The sequence below is a fragment of the Suillus subalutaceus genome, assembly GCF_016647625.1.
Source record: "Suillus subalutaceus strain FC151 chromosome Unknown DFJ58scaffold_150, whole genome shotgun sequence".
Lineage (NCBI taxonomy): Eukaryota > Fungi > Basidiomycota > Agaricomycetes > Boletales > Suillaceae > Suillus > Suillus subalutaceus.
In genome coordinates, this window is record NW_024540399.1 from 59,912 (window position 1) to 81,258 (window position 21,347).

A 21,347-nucleotide genomic window follows, 5' to 3' on the forward strand; every position below is an offset into this window, starting at 1 on the left:
TGCACTACTATCATGATGGTCAGCTCCGTTAGCGGAGGGCAGGATATTTTTGGTGGCGGCAACATAGAGGTCGCAGTGACAACGTTCGAGGTGCATCATATCTGTAACAAGTACTGTGAATGGGCTGGCTTGCAGAAGTATCTGAGTCAAGATGAAACAGTCGAAACTCGGGCCTCTTAGTAGTGAGCGTGATGTTTGGATTTCGCCGATGAAGACGCTCCGGACTCTCAGTAGCGAGCGTATTCACGTAAATTTACTCCTTGACACGAACTTGAAAATGATGTACAATATGACTTCCTTCTCCGTATCTGCCATGGCATGTCACAACTGATGGATCACAGTTTTATATATTTTTCCGATGGGGGTGTTCGGAGGTCAATGGAAGCACTTGCCTCGATAGGTGGCAGGTTCTGAGAAGAAGAAGTTGTAAAAGTAGAGCACGGTGGTCTGGCTTTCCATAAGAACGTGTTGCAAACTAGACTCGTGACCAGTCTGGACTACTGTCAATGCATTGCAAAATGTTCAATCACTGGGCAGAATATATATGTACGCACGAGGAACGTTCGGGAAGCCGATCCGGGCGTCATATGTGCAGGTGAACTTCTAGACATTAGTCAGCGTTGAATAATATCCCCTAACGGGTCTCTAATGATCACAAGATCAAGAGCTCAATGCTCAATTGGCAATAATAAAACTGATCCACTCAATTCTGCATCACCACGCGGTCAAGAGTTACTACTAGGCCACGAAATAAGAATTGAGCGACGCTATTAGTTTGAGGCAGAGATGTAAAGCAGTAACTGGCACTTACCCGGTTTGCCTGACATGGTGTCAACAGCTCATGCAAATGCTGAGAAAGAGCCAGCGGCTAACGAGAGAGACGGCGGGCAGATCATGCTTCCAATTGGCAGCTGATGCGCACTGACCGGAAACTCCCGAAAGAGACCTGCATGCGGAGTCTGCGTCAAGCTTGTACAGACGGTCAGACCTCACACAGACTGACTACCCACTTCCCGGACTTTCTGAGCGACAGTAGCCCGCACAATGACGATCTATAGCTTATATATCTACGATAGGTGAGTAAATTGGCTGATCGGTCACTAGATCATGATGCCCAACCGTCGAGCCAGACATTGCGCATGTGTTTACTATCAGGACTGGCACCGGACCAAGCAGCCAAGGCGAGCTGGAGAAGGAGGAGGCATCTTAAACGCCGTCTCCCAAGCTGTCTCTCCGCTTGCAACAGACAGTACCGCTCCTACCCCATCAGCATTTAGCAGTCCCCGAAATACGTTGTCATCGACATCAGGGTTGGTTGTCGCTGTGGGCGAGGATCCTGTAACACCTCTACCAAATCAAGCTGAGCATGCAAGGTCGAATACCCTTCCTTTTGATGAAGAGGCGAAGCTAGTATATGGCGTCGTCCTGTCACTCAGGAACATGGTCAAAAAGATCTCGGGAAGGTGTGCATTACTTGCTTGTCCCATTCAATCCTCAGCTGATCGTATAAAGAGATGAACAATTTACCAGCTACCGCACATCATCATACAGGCTTCACTTGTATGAAACCGTATCTGGCTACAAATTCGTTATGTTAAGCGATGCGGCTACTGACGGCCTTCGCTTCATACTTCGTCAAATCTATAATGGTCCTTTCCTCGAATATGTTGTCCGCAACCCTCTTGTTCCCATGGACTCTCGTTCTCAGGGCATCGACAACGATTATTTCCGCGCTAGTATCGACCGTCTCGTTCGTGGACTGTCAGTTTTCTTTTAATTACTTGAAAACTCTACCAATATCTACATACCATACTATAATCAAGATGGTAAACAATAAGCAAAAACACTAACGAATGCAAAGGCAACAAAGCATATTGATAATCATTAAGAGGACGGTGCGGGTATTTGTCCAGGTCCGGTGGGAGCTCCATCTTGCCTTTCCAATTGCCTCCTCAACTGCCCCATGAGTGACTTTTTAACCTCTTTCTCCTGTCTGCTGGCCCCCTTGTCGCCGTCAGCTTCCTCACTTTCTCCTGCCACTGCTTCGTCGAGGGCCAGTTTAGTTTCCCCAAGTCTGAGCATATCTTCTTCAATCGTCCCGCGACTGATGAGCTTCACGACATCTACATCTCGCTTCTGGCCGATGCGATAAGCACGGTCTTGTGCCTGCCGATCATTATGAGGATTAAAGTCCTGGTCGAACCTTTGGAGGATGAGAAACTGGCCGCGTGTACACTGATAATGTAGATCACTTACATGACAACGACGCTTGCAGCTGTCAAGTTGATACCCATACCACCTGCCTTCGTTGACAGGAGGAACACAGGTATCGACGCATCTTCGGTGAACTCATCCACAAGCGTTTGCCGCACATCTACGGCAGTGGAGCCAGTTAGAATTAGATATTTAATGTCCTTCAGCTTCAAAATCGCTTGAAGAATGTCTAGTATCTGTGTGAACTGTACAGGGGTTGTAAGGTTGGAAATTCTTTATTCAAGCAATAGGGACAAACCTGAGAGAATATTAAAATCTTTCGTTCCGCCTTCATATAGTCCTCAAGCAACCGCAACAAAACCGATATCTTTCCAGCGTTAAGATAGCAGTTTTGATCCTGGAGAAATTTTCGCGTCGACTGCGCAGCGTGAGTACGGCGCATCCACATGAACAAAGTAGGTTAGCCCTAACCTTATATCCCTGACAGAAAAATTGAAGCTCTGCATCAGTCATGACTTCCATATCCTCCTTGATATACTCAAAGACTGCGCCTCGCTTCTTGAATTCCGGCTCCTTGAGCAGTTGTTTTGCTACTGAAGTCAACGCCTGATCATCGAACAGCTTGCGGAACAACATAGGATGTGAGGCTGCTTTGCGCAGATCCATGAGCACGTTGGAGCTGTTTTCCAGGTATTTGTCCTTGGCACGAGGATTGGCTTTCGTCTTCTTTTTGACGGCTTTACCATTCGTGACTGGCGTTGTTGTACCTGATTCGTCGGGAGTAGCACATTCTGCATCCAATATCGTTTTTCGCGACCGTTGCAGAGCATCGTGGTATATCGATCGCTGTATGTCGGTCATATCACACCATTCTATCCGCTCGGTTTTTAGCGGAAGGTCCTTTAGAACCTGTAATAAAAGAAGGTTACACGTCAAGCATAACAATAGCATCATAGACTTGCCTGATCCTTGCGCCGTCGAAGGACAAACGGCGTCATCATCTTCTTAGCTCTTGAAATACGCTCCTGAGAGAGCAATGTGACCTTGGCATCGCCCTTCGTTTTGAAGATCGCTCGCAAGGTCTCCAGCTTTTCCGAGAGCATACCCGGAAGGATGAAGTTCATCAATGACTAGACGGCATTTTTTTTTTGATGTGAAGTCGAACTGAGCAGGTCGAAAGATTGGGCTCACCACTAGCTCTTGAAGGTTGTTCTGCAAAGGAGTACCTGTTAAAAGGAGTCGCCATTTTGCTTCGAATTTGAGTAATGCCTGGTAACGCTGAGACTGGAAGTTCTTCAAGACGTGTCCCTCGTCGAAAACAATAGTCTAGGTCACATGTAAAAAAACCTAAATGATATAGAGCGAATATGTTGACTTACGTCCCACTCCATTTTTCTGAAAAACTTGCGGTCTTTGTCGTCACCTTGAGCAAGGTTGTAGGTGGTGATTAGCACCTCCCACCCCGTCCCATTCTTGCTTGATCCCCGCCGTGTGTCTATTAGCATCTGTCGCAAGTTTGCTCGTTCCTCTTTGCCAGCATAGAAAGTCTGCACTGATATTGAGGGCGCGAACCGAGCAAACTCTCGACACCAGTTTTCCAGCGTTGACGATCTGCAAGAAAACGGATTCAAAGCGAATACACTATCAAAGCACGATCAAGCATACGGCACAATGACGAGATGCGGGCCAAAGTTTCCACGTTCCTTGAGCAGAGCGAAGAAACTGATGACTTGTATGGTCTTCCCGAGGCCTGGATACTCTCGTGAGCGTCCTGACTGTTCAAACCGAGGGAGCACAAACCCATTTCGTCGGCTAGAATACAACTGTGTCTTTTCCGATAGAGCAAAAACAGCCAATTGATGCCAAGAAGCTGATAGTCCTTGAGCATTATGCCTTCCGCAATCATTGAGGGTTGAGATGAGATGAAGCCCTTGGATGCAGCATCGTTTGAAATTTTCAATGCACGTAGACTCAACGAGCCTTCCTCAGTTTGATCCGGGGCTAGTGACGCTTCCTTGCCTTTGCCTTTGCTTGACGAATCTTCCGTAGTCCAAGTCGCAATAGCAGTGCGCAAGGTTGAACCAATTTGCTCGCACTCTTCAAGGATGCCATCGACAGTGTCGTAGCCTTGAAGGATTTCCTGGCAGTCTTCGAACATACGGGGGCTGATTCCGGATGGTCCTGCCTTCTTCTTGCCTTGGTTAAGTTTGGTATTGAGGTCCGCTATTGAAGAGTAAGGCCGAAGCTCGATGATCTTCTGCGCTTGTTCTGGGGTACAGCCTATTGTGATCTTAGAAGCTGCGCTTGATGGAGATAGCAGTAGGAAAGATATACCAGTTAATTCCTGAATAGCATCTACATTGGCCTGGCTGAAATACTCAAACGCTGCCCTCTCCCGAGAAATTTCTCCGTTCTGACGTGTTCGTGGAAGCTCCTCCTCGCTTTCACTGGCTTCGGCCTCGTCGTCGGAGAGGATCAACTTCTTTGGTCGCTTGCGGCGTGGGGCCATGATGGCAGGTGTGGATGGGGATGCAGGCGACATAGCTCTGGGTATTGGGATATTGGGAACCGCAGGGGACCGTGTGGTATCTAATGTAGATCTGTTAGCATAGATGGATGATTTCTTGGCCTTCTCCCTGAGAGCAGCGCGCTGGGTTTTGGTGGCTTCATCGACCTCTTCCACTCTCCCAGTAGTCTCGACAGTAGGTGGTTCTGGCGCTGACATAGACGGTGCTTTAATGACGGTGGTAGAATTAGATGGAGTCGATGTGGATTGGGGCTTCCATGACGAATCAGAGAGGAGTAAAGATGCCTTGTTGTCATTCCCATTAGCTTCATTCCAAGCAGCCCTGAGGGTGGCTAGGTCATAACCAGGGTGCGAAAGCTGGAACACAGTGAACACATATGAGTCAGTGTGGTCTGGGCGCTGGCCACGAACGATCCGCTTCGAAGGTCCTTCCAGCGACGACCTGACATCCAGCATCGATTCATCCGACGAATGCGACTGCCTTTCTGCGTTCACATTCTGTTTACGCCTTTGCCCTGGATGCTGGATATCTGGAGAGCCAGGGGTTACCATCCCGAGAGGTAGAGTGTCGGAGGGTGTTCCGCGATTCATACGCTTTCTCGGTGGACCTTCATCCCCAAAACTGTCAACTTCCGATAACGGTCTCACATCTCCAGCCCATGGACGCGACTGACGCGTGAATGACGCGTGAGCAGGGCCACTACCGTGGACAAACCCACTTGATGAGGACAGGACGTCGGGCACGGCTGAGGGACCGGACTGACTCCACAGATTGAGGTGATTAGGGCCAGTCGTTGAGGAGCTACCTTGAGCGTACTGGAGATGATGTGGTTGATAAGGCTGATGATAGCCTGCATCTTGAAGTAGGGGGCTGGAATTGGGGACGAGGACTATGCCTCGTGACGGAGTCGCTGGGGGATGGTATCGCGCTGGTGCCGTAGCATCCCGGGACTGAGGAGGAGGGACAAAGGAAGGATAAGCGACGTTACTAGTGGCTGCTGAAGAGTTAGTAGCTTCAGATCCATCTTTGTTGGGCTTCTTCTGGAACCTTAGTCCGCCAACTGCAGTCGTTTTCTGTAGAGACGACGGGCGCTTTGTGAGAAAACGATACAAAAAGCTGAGTTCTCAACTAACTCTACTGCTTGCGACGTCGTCGACAGACATCGACGACGACATACCAAGTTAAATTTTGGAGAGGATGAGAAGAACCCAAGGGATTTGTAAGTTGTTGCCTACAAGTTGGTGGGAGGCAAAGTGGATGTACGCCATTTACCCGTAACGTCGGAGAGTCAATGAATGTGGCACAAGAAAACTATATTTCCACTAGATAATAGACATGAAAAGCCAAAGGCTGTACAATAGATAGGTGCATGGTATGTAAGGACACTGAAGCCGTCGCGTGTGGATGGAGAGTAAAGACTTGCATGGTCACGGAACATATGCTGCGTCGGTAGAAGGTGAATGCATATGGAGCAAACGTGTCCACTGTCGATCCTATTAAAAGGAGTGAAGCAAGATGTTGTGATACCATGTGCACGACGGCCTCTTGACAGATGCGGCGGGGAGGCAAATAGCACACTCGTCTCTGGTAATCGGATACCAGAAGTCGACGACGAAAAACAGGTTTGAAAGATTTATTGTCAGATATGGACTACACATAAAGATGTAAGAGCCTGCACGTAGATGTGACGACGCACGTAGAGAAGAGTCTAGCACATTGCTAGTGATGTGCCGCACAAATACTCAGAATCGACCAACGGATCAGGAGTATATCAAGATCGCACAGTTCCATGTCCCGAATACTAAGTGCCAATTCAACTTTGGACTTGATCATACCAAGTTCCTTGCAATGAAAAGCTAATGAATATTTCCTAAAGAAAATGTAAGTTTAATTGAAACAAACAAACGATCTACTCACTTCAATCGAGGTATAGTAACACGCATCGGTATTGAATGACCACATCCAAATGATCATTTATAAAAAAAATGGGATCTAGCGAGACCCAACTGAAATTCTATATACAAATGAAGCTGGTAAAACTCACGAGAAGCCCCAGAAATTTATGATTGATCATGCATCATAAAAAGCTCACGAGAGAAGAGACATACAGTCCTGCTGTAGGCTTCATATCATGAAAGTAGGCCCATGTAGAGGTTGCAGCAACGGCAACAAAACCTGGGAACTTCCGGGGGAAAAATCAAACAACATAGAAAACGGGTTTAACCTAGAAACTCGCTGAAGCTGCCTGAAAAATTGCGAAAGATCAGCGATACAAGTTCACATGAGCCACTCAAAGACGTTTCAAAGAAGGGAAAAAAAAAGTATAAAATTAAGAAGAGAAAATGAACTGCGGATGCCTTTATTGAAGACAAAGAGACTGTAAGAGATGGTGGTGGTTCGAGTTCAAGATGGTTATCACCCGAATTACCACTTTGGCAGTGTCAAGGCACTTGCCGAACTCCCAGAGGACTGCGCACGCCTCAGCAGCCCAAGCGTTTCTCTATTTCCCTCCTTACTGCAGCCATCATGCTTGGACTCTTCGATATGATGATGTTGTTAGGGTCATTGGCCTTGTCACTGGCCATCTTGGTGCCATTAGCTGGCGCATTAGTGCGCTTCAGAGCGCACTACAACCCAAAGGGTCTGCAACTTGATGCAGAGGGCGGTGTGCAGCCTCATACTGGCCCAGTCATCTCATCCTTCTTTTCAATGTTGAGAAGGGTACATAGAATCGAGGTAGGTATTCTCGCACATTCAGATGACCAGCGCTTTGACATTAATATTGTGTAGGGTTGGCCAGGACTATACAAGGGATTGAGTACGAGCTCAACATAATATTATTATGCCACATCTGACGCATATTGCCTAGTGCCTACGTTGTTGTCAACTCTCGTCATCACCTTCTTCTTGATGATATTTTTGAGTGACAGCAACCTTCGCCATGGAACATACAGCGCCCCTGATACAGGCGTTGTCGGCATACTCGTCTATAGCATTTTCGCCATGCTTGTTTCTCTTCCTCAAGTAATCATCACGAACCGGTTAGATCGTTCTATTCGGTTCATTTGACAGCGTTTTGAACTAATCTACAATGATCCGGTTTTTTAGCGCAATTACAACACCTCACAAGTTGCCGTACTTGAACCCGATTTACTCACTCCGTGTTCTCCTGACACCCACCGAACGTCGGAGACCTTGGATTCTCTATCTCACTCCCGGTCTCCTTACCGCCCAAGTCGCCCACATCGCCTACATTGTTCTTGGTTTGCGATCGATCCGGCAGCTTCTTCTCCCGGAACTCGCGAACCCAGGCATGCCTCGCAGAGAAGAAATTTCCCCTGTCAAACTCGTCATATTCTTTGTCATCACGCTTCTGAGCACAATTATCCTAACCCCTTTGGAAGTTATTGCCATCAGACTGTCTATCCAACGGAACCACGCGGCCCCTGAGTTCAATTCGATCTCACAAGAGGAAGAAGGCGATGCTGAAGAAGCAACCGAGTATGCCGGTATGGAAGAGGATGTCATTGGGTATGTAAAATCACCTTTCTCGTTTTTGCTCCCTGAGATAACAATTCATAATTGTAGCCTGAGAACCGAGAGGGAGCCATATGTCGGCTTGGTTGATTGCGGGAAGAGGATTATCGAAGAGGAAGGATGGGGTGCTTTATATCGTGCATGGTGGTTGACGACATTGGGCAGCCTGAGCGGTGCATTCTCATAAAGATTTTCAATTTTCTGGTCCATACCGAATTCTTCTCCCTTCGCCCTTCCCTCCTTCCCCCCACTGGTGCATATCCCGATTCGCGAAGGCGCCTTTCAAACCGGAAACATACTATGCACATTGTATTACCGTTGTACTTGGCTGCCCCTGTTAATTTCATCTGTCAATTGCCCACATCTTACTTCATGTATTCGATGGGTGTGGCATGGTCCGATTGATCTGTTGCGTACAACAATGTTGACTGACAGCGAACGAGGAAAGCTATCGATTACAACGCAACCTACAAACAAACGTCACTAGGTGCTCGAAGCTTGAGGCTCCAGATGTAAACAAGTACTACCCAACACTCTTCACAGCTGTCTACATTCCTCTCGTGCACCTCGAGCTTGGCACGATGCTGGTTCACATCGAATTATGTAGGCCAGAGACTTCGGCAACACAGCGTATGACGAGCTATTACTATAATTCGCATTACCCCAAATACGGCAGGATCAAGTGTCCTACTATCGACCCCCCATTATGTTAACCCATCTCCCCGCTCGATTATTCTCCAGGCGAGCCATCCGTATGTGATGAAGCCGCAGTGTCGGACGTAGCTACAGACGACGGCTGCCCCCCTGTCGTCGAACTGGCGTTCCCTTGCCCAGAAGTTGCACCCCTCGACATCATAGAATTCAATAAATATGCCAGTCCGCTCACTTGCGGTGACTGTAGTAGCGACACATTTATCTCTAGACTCAAAATTGTTCCATTGGAAGTAGACCCTCGTAGCACAGCCGCCGGCTGCGGCTGATCTGGAGGCGGGAGCGAAGTAGCGGGAATCGGCACTATTCCGAGAGCGTGTAGGGCAGGCAACGAACTGACCGGAAGCTGTATTGGAATTGCAGTAGAAGCCGATGTTGCAGTGGAAGCAGCCGGAGGAGCTGATGTAGGTGTCGAGTAAAAATTCGAATTTGTAGTCCCTTGAGAGGTATTGGTATATGGTTGAGTGAATGCGTATGGGTACGTGCGATAGTACTGGGCTTGCGAGGCTTGAGGATAATAGGTTGGACGAAAGGAACTGACGGCGACATTGGCTGCGATGCGTTTTTCACGCTGTGACGCGTCTAGTTCGTTCCGTGCGTTGCGTAACTCGGTGCTGACAGATGATGTTTCTGCCCGTTCGTACTCCGCCATAGCTTGAGTCAGCACATATCCTTGATCATCTGGAGAAGGCCGCTAAGGAATACGTAGTAAAGAGTCAGCAAAAGAAAGCCCGTTAAACGGAAAGAACAAACCATGCCGGACTTCATTTTGGCGCGTCGAAATCGCGACTCAAGTTTCCTCAGTCGACGGTGACATTCCAGGGCAAATTTAGTGTCTATGACGAGCAGATTAAGGAACTCCACCGCCGTGAAGTATGAGACAGCGTTTTCCTACCTTCAATCTCATCCCGGATCACATCGTGGGCCTTCCCCTTTCCCTTCGCACGTCTCCTTTCTGCGACGGTCCTCAAGTCTTCTTGAGGTTGTTGGAAGACGTGGTAAGGAAGAAGCCGATGGACAACATCCACTGCATCAACAAAAGGAGAATCCACGTCAGGATTGAGCACTGCTGCGTGATCAGCAGCAAGGCACGACGCAAAACTGTCCAGAGCATGAGTAAAGGCCATTTTATGAATCTCCAAGACATACCCCTCCGCAGTTTCCCTGGTTATACGCAAGTCCTCGGCCATTCCATTGTTCAAATAACTCACTAGACCAGATGCCGCATTACTGGTGGATCCGTTTACAATGGGAGTGTGTAAAGATGATAGACTTGCGACCGGGTCCTGCAATGAAGAGGAAGAAAAACTTTGAGGTGATGGATCATTTGATAGCCAAGTAGCCGTGTTAGATGACTCCTCGACTGGTTTCAGAGAGAAGCTATGCGCAGAAAAAGAGCTCTGCGCATTCAACATTTTCTTGACTTTGTTGTGTTTGTGATGCTTTGCCTTGTGACAATCCTCGTGACCGCGCGAACGGCAGAATTTAGGGCAAGCCTCTTCGAGGGGCAGTCCATTTTTTGTATAATAGAGTAGGTATACTACTTAATCGTTGATGGTTCAACGGTCAGAAGTCTCTTCGGTAATCGGGATGGCTGGTCGTGTGATGAGGACAGATTTGAGCTTCTTCAGCCAATCAGACGCTTGAGCAACCTCCTCAGCATTGCTATTTGCAACACGTTCTAGGTAATCCTTGGCAAGCAACAGATCCCCTCCTACAATCACCATGTTATGGCGTGCGACGAATATACTTGACTTGGCATAGTCTTGGACAGGCCGCTCTACAGAACTAAGTGTGACTTGGCGGAAGCTTGGCCAGGGAAGAAAATCAAACCTTCGATACGACAGATTTCCACAACTCGTCGGTGGTATGCCGCGGCCTCCGCTTGGTCCTCCAGCTCCTCGTGTAATTTGGCAAGTTTCATATGGATGGTAGTCTCACGGTGATCGGCACCAAGTAAAGCACGCTTCAGACATTCGATGGCCTCCTTCAGCCTGTGGGTATGGTAGCTCTATCAGCGGCCCCTTTCCCAAGGAACGGGAACAAAAACGGACCTTCCAATTTCTTCGTAACAAGCGCCTTGGGCTTGCCACAGGCGGACATCATATGGCCTTGGTAAAATGTCAGTTTCTTACAAAATAAATAGGGCAGTGTCAAAAACTGACCTGAGAGCAGTGGCATGTTGATAGTAATACAGTGCATATCGGTGCATACTTAGCAATTCATAAGCCTGGCCAAGACCATACCACGCCCTGTAATCCTTCCGATTCACATCTCAGAGACGACGTGTAATTAGCATGCAACCGGTTCAAGAATCGGTGGATTACATACCAACTGCTCGACGATATGCTTCGATGGCGGCATGTGAGTTTTTCATCTCGACGTACTCATGGCCCATCAACGTCCACGCAGACAAATAGGTTCGGTCCAGCTCGGTCGCCCGTCTGAAGTATTTAACTGCTTTCTCGTGCTCTGCGCGGAGAGAGTAATGATTCCCTGCATTCCAAAGGTTAGCACACACGAATAATATCGGCTTCATATCATGACTGACCAACCAAACAGCAAACTTCCGGTCGATCTTTGTCGAGTTCAAGAAATTCATGCGCTAGCCTAGAAAGCTTCAGCCGATTGTCGGTGACATAGAGTATGTTGGAGTAGACGTCAATATCATCGATACGGTGCGGAGCAATCACCAGGATTTTTTCAAATTGTTTTTCTGCCTGTCCAAAGTCTTTTTTATCATAATCACATAGAGCACTGGTTCATAAGCAAAGGACCGACCATGCAAATGATACAAGGCACATGCCCGTAGACTCATGACCCACGCATTGTCACGGAAACAGTCATCCCCAAGAAGACGATCGCACATGGCCAGCTCGTTTTCTGATGGACTGTGAAGCTCGTTCATCGTTCGAATTTGAAACAATAGAATGAGGGGATGAGTTGCAGGAAGGGGCAACAGCGGAAGAAGTGCTGTCAACTAACAGTCATCAAAAAAGGCAAGCTTTGATATGCTCTCAACCAACCTCGTCACCATCACCCACACAATTGCACAAAAGGGTCCATACCGACCAGTTCCAGTGATAGCCACTGATGGACTGTATGATGCTTTCAATGGCTTCTTCTCGACGGTTGAGACGTGATAAGAAAACGGCTTTCCTAGAAAATGAAAACAAAGATTATATGGAGATGGTACGAGGAGAGTGCAGCGATAAACTTACAGGAAAAGAAGCCAAGGATCTGTAGCGTTCTTGACCATGTCCAGAAGAGTTGTAAGCAGACGATTTATTGGGACGGGGGGTTGTCCTCGAGTATCTACCAATGATAGGTTTCGAAAGGCAACAGAGAGCGCCATGAATATAGACCCACTATTTTGTCTGTACCAGTCTCGCTGCGCTTTTCGTTCTGCAGCCTTCAATGAACACGTCAGCTGCTGTTGGAGGTCATGGCTTGGTGACAAACCAAGAAACAACTATACACGTAAATAAATTGTGCTTTGGCACTCTTGCAGTTCTTCACAGTGAATTCAGCTCTTGTGAACTCTTTCGCTGTCATAAAAGCTCGAGCAGCACATAAGGCGGCTTCATCCTGTGTTTCTAACTCGGTTTCTTGGGCACGGACTCCAGGGAAGTGTGACGGAAGATGAGCCTGGTTTCCAGGAGTAACAGGGATGCATAGTGCAGCACTGGAAGCAGGCGATGGCTCCGCAAAAGGTAACGATAGCCTAGGAGACCGAGAGCGCGCAGGAGTAGATGTTGAAAATGTGGCAAATGCTTCAGAAATTAAAGCGTCACGTTTGTTTGAAGGGATGGCATAATACAATTCAGAAGACCTAAGAAATAGAAAGTCCTGAAGTCAGCCACATCCAACCAGATCCAACCATCAGCTCGAAAAAAAAACCATTTGGATGCAACTGATAGCCCTCTTTCTGTGCAATCTTGGATTGATTGCCGCAAGTCGGCAACAAGTCTGGCATCCATCAGAGGTACCGGAGATGACATGATGCCGCCGGCCAAGGTCGACTAGGTTAGAGGACCTGACGAGATACCTGAGCCGAACCGACCGTCAGGAAGAAGGTCGCGGAAGAGTAAGTTTGTAGCACCTTACGGAACAGATATCGAGAAGAGGTAAGGTTCGAGAAAATCTGAAAGAAAGCCAAGAACAAACTCAAAATGCAAGTTGGAGATAATCGGAGCGCCGCACAGAGGTGAATTCTGGAATGCGAAGGGAAGAACTTTGAAAATTTGACGGATCAGATACTGATGAAATACGACCTTCCACTGGCAGCTGCTGCCACTTGTGGCATAGTCAGTGACTTGTTGAGTCATGCAGTCCTGCTCCCACCAGGCTCCCACGCTTTAAATGGTAAGTAATCGTTTGGCCTTGTGTAGTAATTTACGTGCTGAACGCTGAGCGCTGAGTGACAACGCCTCCGATCCTTCCTATTGCTTCAGGCTCGACAATCTTGCCAACCCTGCTCCTTAGCCTGACGGCAATCTATTCGAACTTTCCTTCAGTTCGAAGTTAACGTGCAGTATTCAACTTGGAGCCGCTTTTAATAGAATTAGAAGTGCACCATGTCCAGCTGCGCAATAATCCTCTTGCCATTCCTCTTGTTCTTCTGTGTCAGGTTATATTTTGTCATATTTTCTTCCAGACGCATCAGGCTCGCCCCGGCAAACCCCAGGCCTCAACGGACCTGCAGCATTGCTATTTTTCTTGGTTCAGGTAAGCATTTATTTACTGGTCCTCCAGGACAGCTTGACCCTGTCGATTGTAGGGGGACATACCAGCGAAGCATTGAAGTTGGCTTCTGCGCTAGATTTCGGTCGTTACTCTCCACGGACTTACATAGTCAGCGAAGGCGATGCGTTTAGTGCACAAAAAGCTCTTGCTTTGGAGCACCTTAAGGCCACTGACGATACTTTATCCGACGTACGGAATATGTCGAAATCCCCGGGATTTGACTCATTTAAAATAGGATCAACCGCAGTATAGGCTCTTGACTATACCCCGTGCGCGTCGCGTCCATCAGTCACTGCTTAGTACACCGCCAGATGCGGTCAAATCACTACTAGCTTGCATGTATCTTGTCTCAGTTCGCCCGTTGTTCAATAAGGGAGCGTTTCGGGAACCATTTGTGGACCTTCTGATCCTTAATGGCCCGGGAACGTGTGTCATTTTATGCGCAGCAATTCTTCTGAATAGGGTAAGTTCTATATTTTTTTTCAAGGCATGCTTGCATAATTTTGATTCGTGATTTGGCAACATTGATCCAAATCAGATTATCGGACTACCTAGTCCACGGGTGATGTACGTTGAATCTTTCGCCCGTGTCAAGTCCCTCTCACTTTCTGGAAAGCTGCTCTATTATTTTACCGACCGGTGAGATTGCAGTGTTATCTACAGCGAAAATAACTCATGCGCCTTCTAGCTTCGTGGTCCAATGGCCAGATCTGGTGCAGTCCGGCGGTCGGGAAATTTACCGCGGATGCCTTGTATGATTTTTACACGGAACCCGATAATTGTTATTTAATTAACAAGACTCATTGTATTCAACTGTTGTCACATGCACTCGTCATTAACTGGTACTGACTGCTTGGCTCCAGGCTAAGCCCAGTTTGTGAAATTTCCTCCATTACGACTTGCTCAAACACCGGTTTTTTTACGTTGTGTGCAACATTCAATTCTTGGACGATACCGCCGGAGAGCATTACCGCTTCCGTACTTGCTTGGCAGCGTCGATACGTGTCATATCTATTGCTCATAAGAGATTTCATTCATCAGTCCACGAGACCAAATTGACCTTCGAGGCGTTTCTGTGAGAAGTCTTTGGGGCCACAATGGTACAACTAGATTCACATCGTGTACACAATATGAACAATTAAGCTACGCCTAGCTAAGCCACGTTAAAGCGTGAGGATAAGCACAGGTTTGTGGAGTAGAAACTTCTACTTTACTTTCTTGTCCAACGATCTTCCCCGTTACTTCCGCCTCTTCTGGATGGACTGGCGCTCCTCCCGCGGCCGCCTTCCCTTCTGCCCGGTTCCCACCCACCGCCTCCACCTTCCGTTTTTGCAGGGTGAAGTCTTCTCTCCAGTCTTTGTCCTGCGCGGAGAGACGAAACTAGTTCTTTTGAAGCGAGGCGAAGATGCATGAAATTACAAAAACCACCACGGTTACATTCTCCGTTCTCATTTTGGCGACAACACGCTTCCCGGAAGTCCGTAACAGGAGAGAGTTCCGCGTATAACGGCCGTCCTAACAGGCGAAAGTAAGGTGGATATCCGGGTCAAAAAGAATCTCACGACCGACCTGCATACCACCGATCGTTTAAGTTGTCTACAGCTGCCTGTGCTTCGGTTTCCCACTCGTACCGAGCGTAAACGTTGCCAATTAAATGGTCACCGACATTGTCGCAAACCTAATGGAGTTGAATCATGATGCAAGTCTTGGATCAAGACAGTTACTCACATGCAATTCCAACAAATGTCCGAACTTTGCTAATTCGCAATACAAATCTTCATACACCGCATCAAATCCTTCTTGTAGCTCGGCCTCGGTGAGCTTACAAACAGGATCATGGGCGGGATTATGATACACATTCGGAAGTAAGATTGTTTGCGAAAACGGTGGCCTTATATGTTTTCTTGAGCATCTGTCGCCGTGTCTGCAAGCACCAATCTAACCATTGGTTGTATTCAGCATGACTTGTGAGCGACGCTCGATTATAACGTACCTTGTAGTAGAAAGAGCAATTTACACGATCTTGCTCTGTTCCGAAGATGTTTGCCTAGACGGTGTTCAAAGATATAACTAGCAACAATAAATTATTGACGCTCACCAAGTGAGATGCCATGTTCGATTGTACGATTCTACTTGGTTCGTTGGAAAGAACGACGAGTGCAACTCGAGCGCTCTGAGCTCGAACAGTGACAAAGGAAGATCGCGGAGTCCCAAAACTTCTTGATGACCAAGCATTATAATTATGGTATTCAAAGTACTCAGTAAGTGAGCGAATTAACTTTTAAGCAAGTAGGTATGTTCTCGAGGTCCAGATTATTGAGAAGAGCAATACAGCACAGACACATTGATTCTGCACAGCTGCTCATATTTTTGCTCAACCCGTGCAATATGTGGCCATCTGTTCCAGCCCACTGCGGCTCCGAGTCTCATGGCCCGCCGCCTCATTATTCTTGGCTTTGTTCCTCCAGACTTTTCGGGGCGGCTCAAGACGGTGTAGCCTTTTCCGCTTCGGTTGTTTGTGTTATTACACGCATCCGAAGATATCCACAAATAGTCTAAGTCTGCTAGCCTGCGCCAGACTCAAACAGCCAATCGAACTCAATTGCCGATATCTGATACCTTTTCTAATTCTAGCACAGGCGTTTCATCCTTTCTGATTGGAACCTATGCTCTCCGAGTCCAAAGGACTTACCGAGTTTTGAAATAAAAGTAGGGTTCCTGCCAAGTGGCCTGTTTCCTTGGCATATGCTTGACTGATGGAAGTTCCATGTTGAATGGAGCTCCAAGTGCCTCTGGCCTAATGAAGGTAATCTGATATAAGAAGATCCGCCAGAAGTTCAAACCTCTGTCCCTCTTCTCGCATGAACCTGACGGCCGCTTTTAAGATCATTCCCACCTCCAGAAGAGGTGCAGGTTTGGTAACTTCCTTGCGGCCCGCGACATGATTAATTGGTATGTGAGAGTGACGGTAAACTTGACCAGTCAGCAAGCAAATCAAAGCTCTAATCGTTACTTGAATAAAATTTAACTGACGGCTGCCCCTTTCGAATAACGTCAGAAGTTGGAATTACAAAGCGTTCCACACGACTAGATTGCTTATCAGGAGGCTCTGAAAATCCTGCATTCGGTTTGAGAAATATTGCTTTATTGGTAGGGAGGGGTCTCACGGGACGAATGTGGAATGTGTGTAGCCTATGTGGAACATGGATGCATCGGAGTGTGACGGCCTTGATATGGAGTACATCTAATACAAGAGATAATATTGCTGTTCAGTATATTGTACAATGCCCACTACTCTGGCAGCATCTGTCACAATACGTAAGGAGCGGCTCCCAATTCTACACGCAAGCAGGAATAATTGAAAAGATCAAATAATTGTGAATACAATCTAAATGTTGGTCGTAGTCAGCCACGTCGTGAAGGCTCCCATGACATAAAGGAGTCTTCGCGAATAGGTGATGAATCCGACACGGATGACATAGGAATATCCCAGGAGGTAATTCCTTGCAGAGTCTGTGGAGAGACTGTCGAAGCAGGCATGGTGCGCCCCGATGCTAAACCAAAAGTGGTCAATGGGGGAATGAATTTATGAGAGAGCGGATGTTGTATTTGATTGATATCGTTAGGTGGTGTAGTGATATTGCCTAGTGTCGTCCTGTTGAATGACGGTAAGTTGATGCAGAAAATAACCATGGGTAAACTCACGTAGCAAGACCGTCAAGTTCCATAATTCGCTGGTTAAGGGCGCAATTATTGGATCCATGGTGGTGATATGCCGACCGGCTTAGGATGTCCGCTGCTTTACGCAAGCGCAGAGAAAGCTCGAGCACTACATTGTAGCTCGATTCTTCGGTCAGGCAGTCACAATGACCGTGTGCAGAAGTATCGTGGCAGTGATTAGACCGGCAAGTATCGTCGAGATAACCGGTGATAACATTATGTCCCAGGTTATCTTCACCTCCAATCAAACCCGGAAACGACATGAAAATAGAAGCAAGATCGAATTCTCCGGTAAGTGGTTGCTCTCCCACAACAAGAGGTTGAGTTTGCGCATATTCATCGGTCGGCGTCATTATAGGAGGAGAGGGTGTGCTCAAGGGGGATGATATATTACTGAAGTAAGGAAAGTATGACGCAGATGTGTTTGGTAAGTCGGCAGGTGGTTGAGGAAAAGTCAAGGCAGGACGTGGGTGTGAGGGTGATGGAAGCTGAGGAGACGGATGTGACTCATCCCTAGGGCTTGATATCGAACAAGTAGTGCGAGATGGAGAGGCGCTCGACGAAGATGTGCTTTTTGTCTTGGTTTGCTGTTTGGTCTGTTGCTGCTCAACGGCCGAACCAGACTGAGAGCGGGTGTGCCACCTCTCAAATTCTACTTCTGGGGTCGAACCCACTTGAACCCAGCGAGGATGGGGTTTGTTCTTCAACTGTTATGAATATTGAGCTTAATATTTTTTTCCTGTGGTATGACCATACAAACCTCGCGTATCACTCCCTCGAGCTCGGCAACTCGTTGACGAAGGCGCGAACCCTCGTCTTGAACTTCGTTTCGTTGAGAAGGATCATCCACTTCGTAGACACAAAGGCCGGTCTATAGGACACTCGCTATCAGACATTAGTAGCACATGTTTTATATAAAGACCCTCACCAGACCTAATTGCGTGCAGCGGCCACAAGGACGCTTCCGGTCGCACTGTTGTACAATATATCTTCAGAATGACGACGTACTACTAGGTTTTGTACGTACCATTCTCTTGGATGTGTGGCAATTAAGACATGATTGAGTTGTACGATTGCGTCGACGCTTGCGATGGTCTCCGTCGGAAGTAGGGTTAGCCTCTGTGGTCCGCTTTTTGCGAACAGTCCTTGAGCTCTGTGGACATGCTAAAATTTGGGGGGTGGTTCTAGCTCCATGAGGATGATGAGATGTGAGATATTTGTAGTTGCTCATCGATCACAGCCTTGGCTTCGTAACCCGAAAAACTTAACCGTTGACGCAACATGGGATCGTAATAGAAACCCGGCACAAAATACCACACAACCCCGATGAACTAGACCCAGAAGACAACTTTAAAAAGGCGGAGACAAAACGAGGCGCATCAAGATTACTCAGAATAATCATTTCCGAATCTGCTTACCTAATATGGGTATTAAGATGCGAGCGCGTGATACAAGGAATACTCCAAGACGAAGAAAAAACAAAAAGAAGATGGATGAACGCAATAGATAAACGTCTACAACTAGATAGAGTAATAGCAAGCAAAATAAAAAGAAACAAAAAGACATACAACCTAGTCCACTCCAAATAAACCCAAAAACTGGATAACATCCTTCGAGGTTTTAGTGGGTATTACACTCCCCAGGTCCCCGCAGGTAGTTCACAGAGCCCCACAGACCCCCCTAGTAACTAGGGAGTGCGTAAGTACATTTTTCCTCGGACCGCTATCCCCGATACCGCTATAAGCGTTTATATAGGACTAGACAGTGTCAGTAGCTATATAATAGACTCGCTTGTCCAAAAGAAAAAAAAAAGGAACCCGGCACAGTGATACGGTGCAGGACTCAAGATGCTAAATTTGATCAGGAGACGAGGAGAAGTTTCAAGTTGGAATTGGCGCCGCGCTAATCTTCCCACCAAGATGGAAAGATCAGAACACGAATGGCCATAAAAGGACTCGGACGCAACTCGGATGTGAGTGCATTAACAGTCACGGAACGGTTGTTCGTCATGTGACGTTAACTTTTTAATCACTGTTAGTGTTCAAGCGAATTAGTACAAGAAAAGGCCAGCTAAGTCCACTCCGAAGACCAACTCTTTCGGAACAGAGTACCGACATTTCATATGCCAAGCAAATATTAGTGATACCCAAGACGCTTTATCCCGGATCCTAGTACGTATAATGTACGTGACTTAGATTGATCTTCTGTAAGATCAATATCGATACCAAGGCATGCGGTATTGCCGATCCCATCAGAACCACGAAACTAACCGTGTAATATGCTGCCAGCTTACGTCGAACTCAACTATTATTATTATTTTATCAGTGTTAATGATAGTCCTGCCCTATGGTAGACAAGTTCAACTATCAATTCACGCGACTGATGCTAATGTTTTTTCCCGATCATTGGACGTTTGACTCTAGCCTTGCAGCCCGTTTGTATGATATTGTCACGGTTGCAGCGTTGAACGTTGAATATTGATTAGTCGAATGGTCTCGACTGTCGAAACAATTATATCAAGAATCTTATCTTTCCATTCACGACCTAATTATGCGCCGGCCAACACCACAGAGTACCTAAATTTGTGTTGTGGTATCTAAACGGCGCGTACCATTTTTCAAGTTGGGTGCGGCAGACAAGTTCTATGATCCTATCGAGTTGCACTGAGATCCGACGTGAGAATTGTTTTATAGCAGACAAAGAACCTTCCACTTTACTCACCGCATTCTATCAGAGCTGTGTGGGCTTGCTCATCATGTATGACGCCCGGAACTCCACAGTGAGTTGAATGTGAAAGGTCGACACATCCCATGTCGACAAGTTGCAAATTACGCCAAGACACTGTTGACGTTCATTTTATCTTATAGGATATGAATGCTCCCTCGGAGCGGAGACTATTTTGCTGTGCCTACCTACGACAACCCATTTTCAGTCAACATGAGTCAAATATATGAATCGATCAATAAGGCGGCCCAGGCCCCAGGTTGTGATAGCGCTGGATCCCGCAGACTCGTCGGTGTCGCAACATTACTTTGATTGACAATGATCCCCATTGTCACGTGCTCGTCCAGACTTCCAGACTCCTGAGGCATACTTAATTTACGAGTTCGTTTGCATCGTAGCCGCTTTAAAATGACTTTGAGTGTGTCCGCGGAGATGTTTGAAAGTTGCGCTTGCTTTGAAGGCACCACATGCGTCCGAATAAATCAAGACGATCTTAGTTGGGGAAACCCCCGACATTCGGACACATGATTGGACTTACCGGGTGCTGAATTTAGAGAAGCAATTTGATCAATGTTGCTGCGCAATTCCTTCCGCCGGCGCGAGACATCGCGAGACGGGGATGTCTCAGGGTCGCTGTTTGTAACGTAAGAACTGAACGAACAGTCTACTCACATGTACCTAAGCTGGTTTTAATTGCAAACCACTTCACCACACGACTATCGCAGCTTGTCGCGGTGTCTTTGTTGTCGTCGATGGCGCCTGCGTCGGCAGAAACAATAAAGTAAGAGATGCTCTGCATCTAAATTTTTAAACCGCACCACTAAAAAGTATTGTGCACAGCACTATAGCACTTGGGCATCAGCTATTAGTTGGGTCTCAGGCTGGAGAGTCGTGATTGGTAATCCCAGGTCACATGGGGGGGGGGGGGGGGGTTGCCGCCTCGAATTATGCCAGGGGACTCCCAGAAACAGCCCAGAAACTTTGTCAACTTCAAGGTAATGTATGCGCAGCGCCCAGCGCGCCCCTCGACATTTGAAAAGGTAGACAGCACGCTCGACCGGTACTAGACTGCAGACCAGAATGCAAATATTGTCATCGTGACCCCTTTGAAGGCTAGCGAATTTATTTGAATAGGATGCTTTTACTTACCAGCCTGAGGTTCCGACG

The 21,347-nt window shown here is 47.3% G+C and overlaps 9 protein-coding genes across 9 annotated transcripts; 4 read left to right on the forward strand and 5 right to left on the reverse strand.

The window, feature by feature from the left end:
- Positions 1–934: 934 nt before the first annotated feature.
- DFJ58DRAFT_119978 (snare-like protein) lies at positions 935–1,831 on the forward strand. Its single transcript, XM_041378718.1, has 2 exons — positions 935–1,463; positions 1,513–1,831. Exons 1-2 carry the CDS (start codon positions 1,108–1,110, stop codon positions 1,775–1,777), a joined length of 621 nt encoding a protein of 206 aa, XP_041238418.1. The 5' UTR covers positions 935–1,107; the 3' UTR covers positions 1,778–1,831.
- Positions 1,702–6,015, reverse strand: DFJ58DRAFT_119975 (SNF2 family N-terminal domain-containing protein). Its single transcript, XM_041378717.1, has 11 exons — positions 5,876–6,015; positions 4,549–5,815; positions 4,015–4,494; positions 3,880–3,964; positions 3,594–3,825; positions 3,406–3,540; positions 3,177–3,344; positions 2,686–3,123; positions 2,513–2,632; positions 2,257–2,459; positions 1,702–2,203 (listed from the first exon to the last, which is right to left on the reverse strand). Exons 1-11 carry the CDS (start codon positions 5,915–5,917, stop codon positions 1,885–1,887), a joined length of 3,489 nt encoding a protein of 1,162 aa, XP_041238419.1. The 5' UTR covers positions 5,918–6,015; the 3' UTR covers positions 1,702–1,884.
- Positions 6,016–7,152: 1,137 nt separating this feature from the next.
- DFJ58DRAFT_120019 (mitochondrial carrier) lies at positions 7,153–8,703 on the forward strand. Its single transcript, XM_041378719.1, has 5 exons — positions 7,153–7,478; positions 7,533–7,560; positions 7,612–7,783; positions 7,851–8,273; positions 8,331–8,703. The coding sequence occupies exons 1-5, from the start codon at positions 7,269–7,271 to the stop codon at positions 8,464–8,466; spliced, it is 969 nt and encodes a 322-aa protein (XP_041238420.1). The 5' UTR covers positions 7,153–7,268; the 3' UTR covers positions 8,467–8,703.
- DFJ58DRAFT_813157 (uncharacterized protein) lies at positions 8,681–10,472 on the reverse strand. The gene is made up of 4 exons (XM_041391580.1): positions 10,140–10,472; positions 9,886–10,091; positions 9,744–9,826; positions 8,681–9,684 (listed from the first exon to the last, which is right to left on the reverse strand). Exons 1-4 carry the CDS (start codon positions 10,403–10,405, stop codon positions 9,010–9,012), a joined length of 1,230 nt encoding a protein of 409 aa, XP_041238421.1. The 5' UTR covers positions 10,406–10,472; the 3' UTR covers positions 8,681–9,009.
- DFJ58DRAFT_813161 (uncharacterized protein) lies at positions 10,465–13,323 on the reverse strand. The gene is made up of 13 exons (XM_041391581.1): positions 13,093–13,323; positions 12,891–13,038; positions 12,453–12,822; positions 12,360–12,402; positions 12,212–12,305; positions 12,017–12,149; positions 11,772–11,970; positions 11,542–11,721; positions 11,322–11,486; positions 11,156–11,264; positions 11,045–11,101; positions 10,824–10,984; positions 10,465–10,770 (listed from the first exon to the last, which is right to left on the reverse strand). The coding sequence occupies exons 2-13, from the start codon at positions 12,989–12,991 to the stop codon at positions 10,550–10,552; spliced, it is 1,833 nt and encodes a 610-aa protein (XP_041238422.1). The 5' UTR covers positions 12,992–13,038; positions 13,093–13,323; the 3' UTR covers positions 10,465–10,549.
- A 70-nt stretch (positions 13,324–13,393) lies between these two features.
- Positions 13,394–14,580, forward strand: DFJ58DRAFT_813184 (glycosyltransferase family 1 protein). The gene is made up of 5 exons (XM_041391582.1): positions 13,394–13,718; positions 13,771–13,925; positions 13,972–14,199; positions 14,275–14,375; positions 14,425–14,580. The coding sequence occupies exons 1-5, from the start codon at positions 13,568–13,570 to the stop codon at positions 14,492–14,494; spliced, it is 705 nt and encodes a 234-aa protein (XP_041238423.1). The 5' UTR covers positions 13,394–13,567; the 3' UTR covers positions 14,495–14,580.
- Positions 14,581–14,821: 241 nt separating this feature from the next.
- DFJ58DRAFT_813188 (uncharacterized protein) lies at positions 14,822–15,932 on the reverse strand. Its single transcript, XM_041391583.1, has 5 exons — positions 15,835–15,932; positions 15,730–15,783; positions 15,465–15,674; positions 15,306–15,414; positions 14,822–15,251 (listed from the first exon to the last, which is right to left on the reverse strand). The coding sequence occupies exons 1-5, from the start codon at positions 15,847–15,849 to the stop codon at positions 14,947–14,949; spliced, it is 693 nt and encodes a 230-aa protein (XP_041238424.1). The 5' UTR covers positions 15,850–15,932; the 3' UTR covers positions 14,822–14,946.
- A 1,209-nt stretch (positions 15,933–17,141) lies between these two features.
- Positions 17,142–18,687, reverse strand: DFJ58DRAFT_733531 (uncharacterized protein; the record flags this gene model as incomplete). Its single annotated transcript, XM_041386307.1, has 5 exons — positions 17,142–17,391; positions 17,442–18,163; positions 18,217–18,327; positions 18,385–18,429; positions 18,484–18,687. The coding sequence occupies 5 exons, from the start codon at positions 18,685–18,687 to the stop codon at positions 17,142–17,144; spliced, it is 1,332 nt and encodes a 443-aa protein (XP_041238425.1).
- A 142-nt stretch (positions 18,688–18,829) lies between these two features.
- Positions 18,830–19,000, forward strand: DFJ58DRAFT_644578 (uncharacterized protein; the record flags this gene model as incomplete). The annotated part of the gene is made up of 1 exon (XM_041381405.1): positions 18,830–19,000. A coding segment is annotated over one exon (171 nt), but the record flags the coding sequence as incomplete, so codon positions are not given.
- Between the last annotated feature and the right edge of the window lie 2,347 nt (positions 19,001–21,347).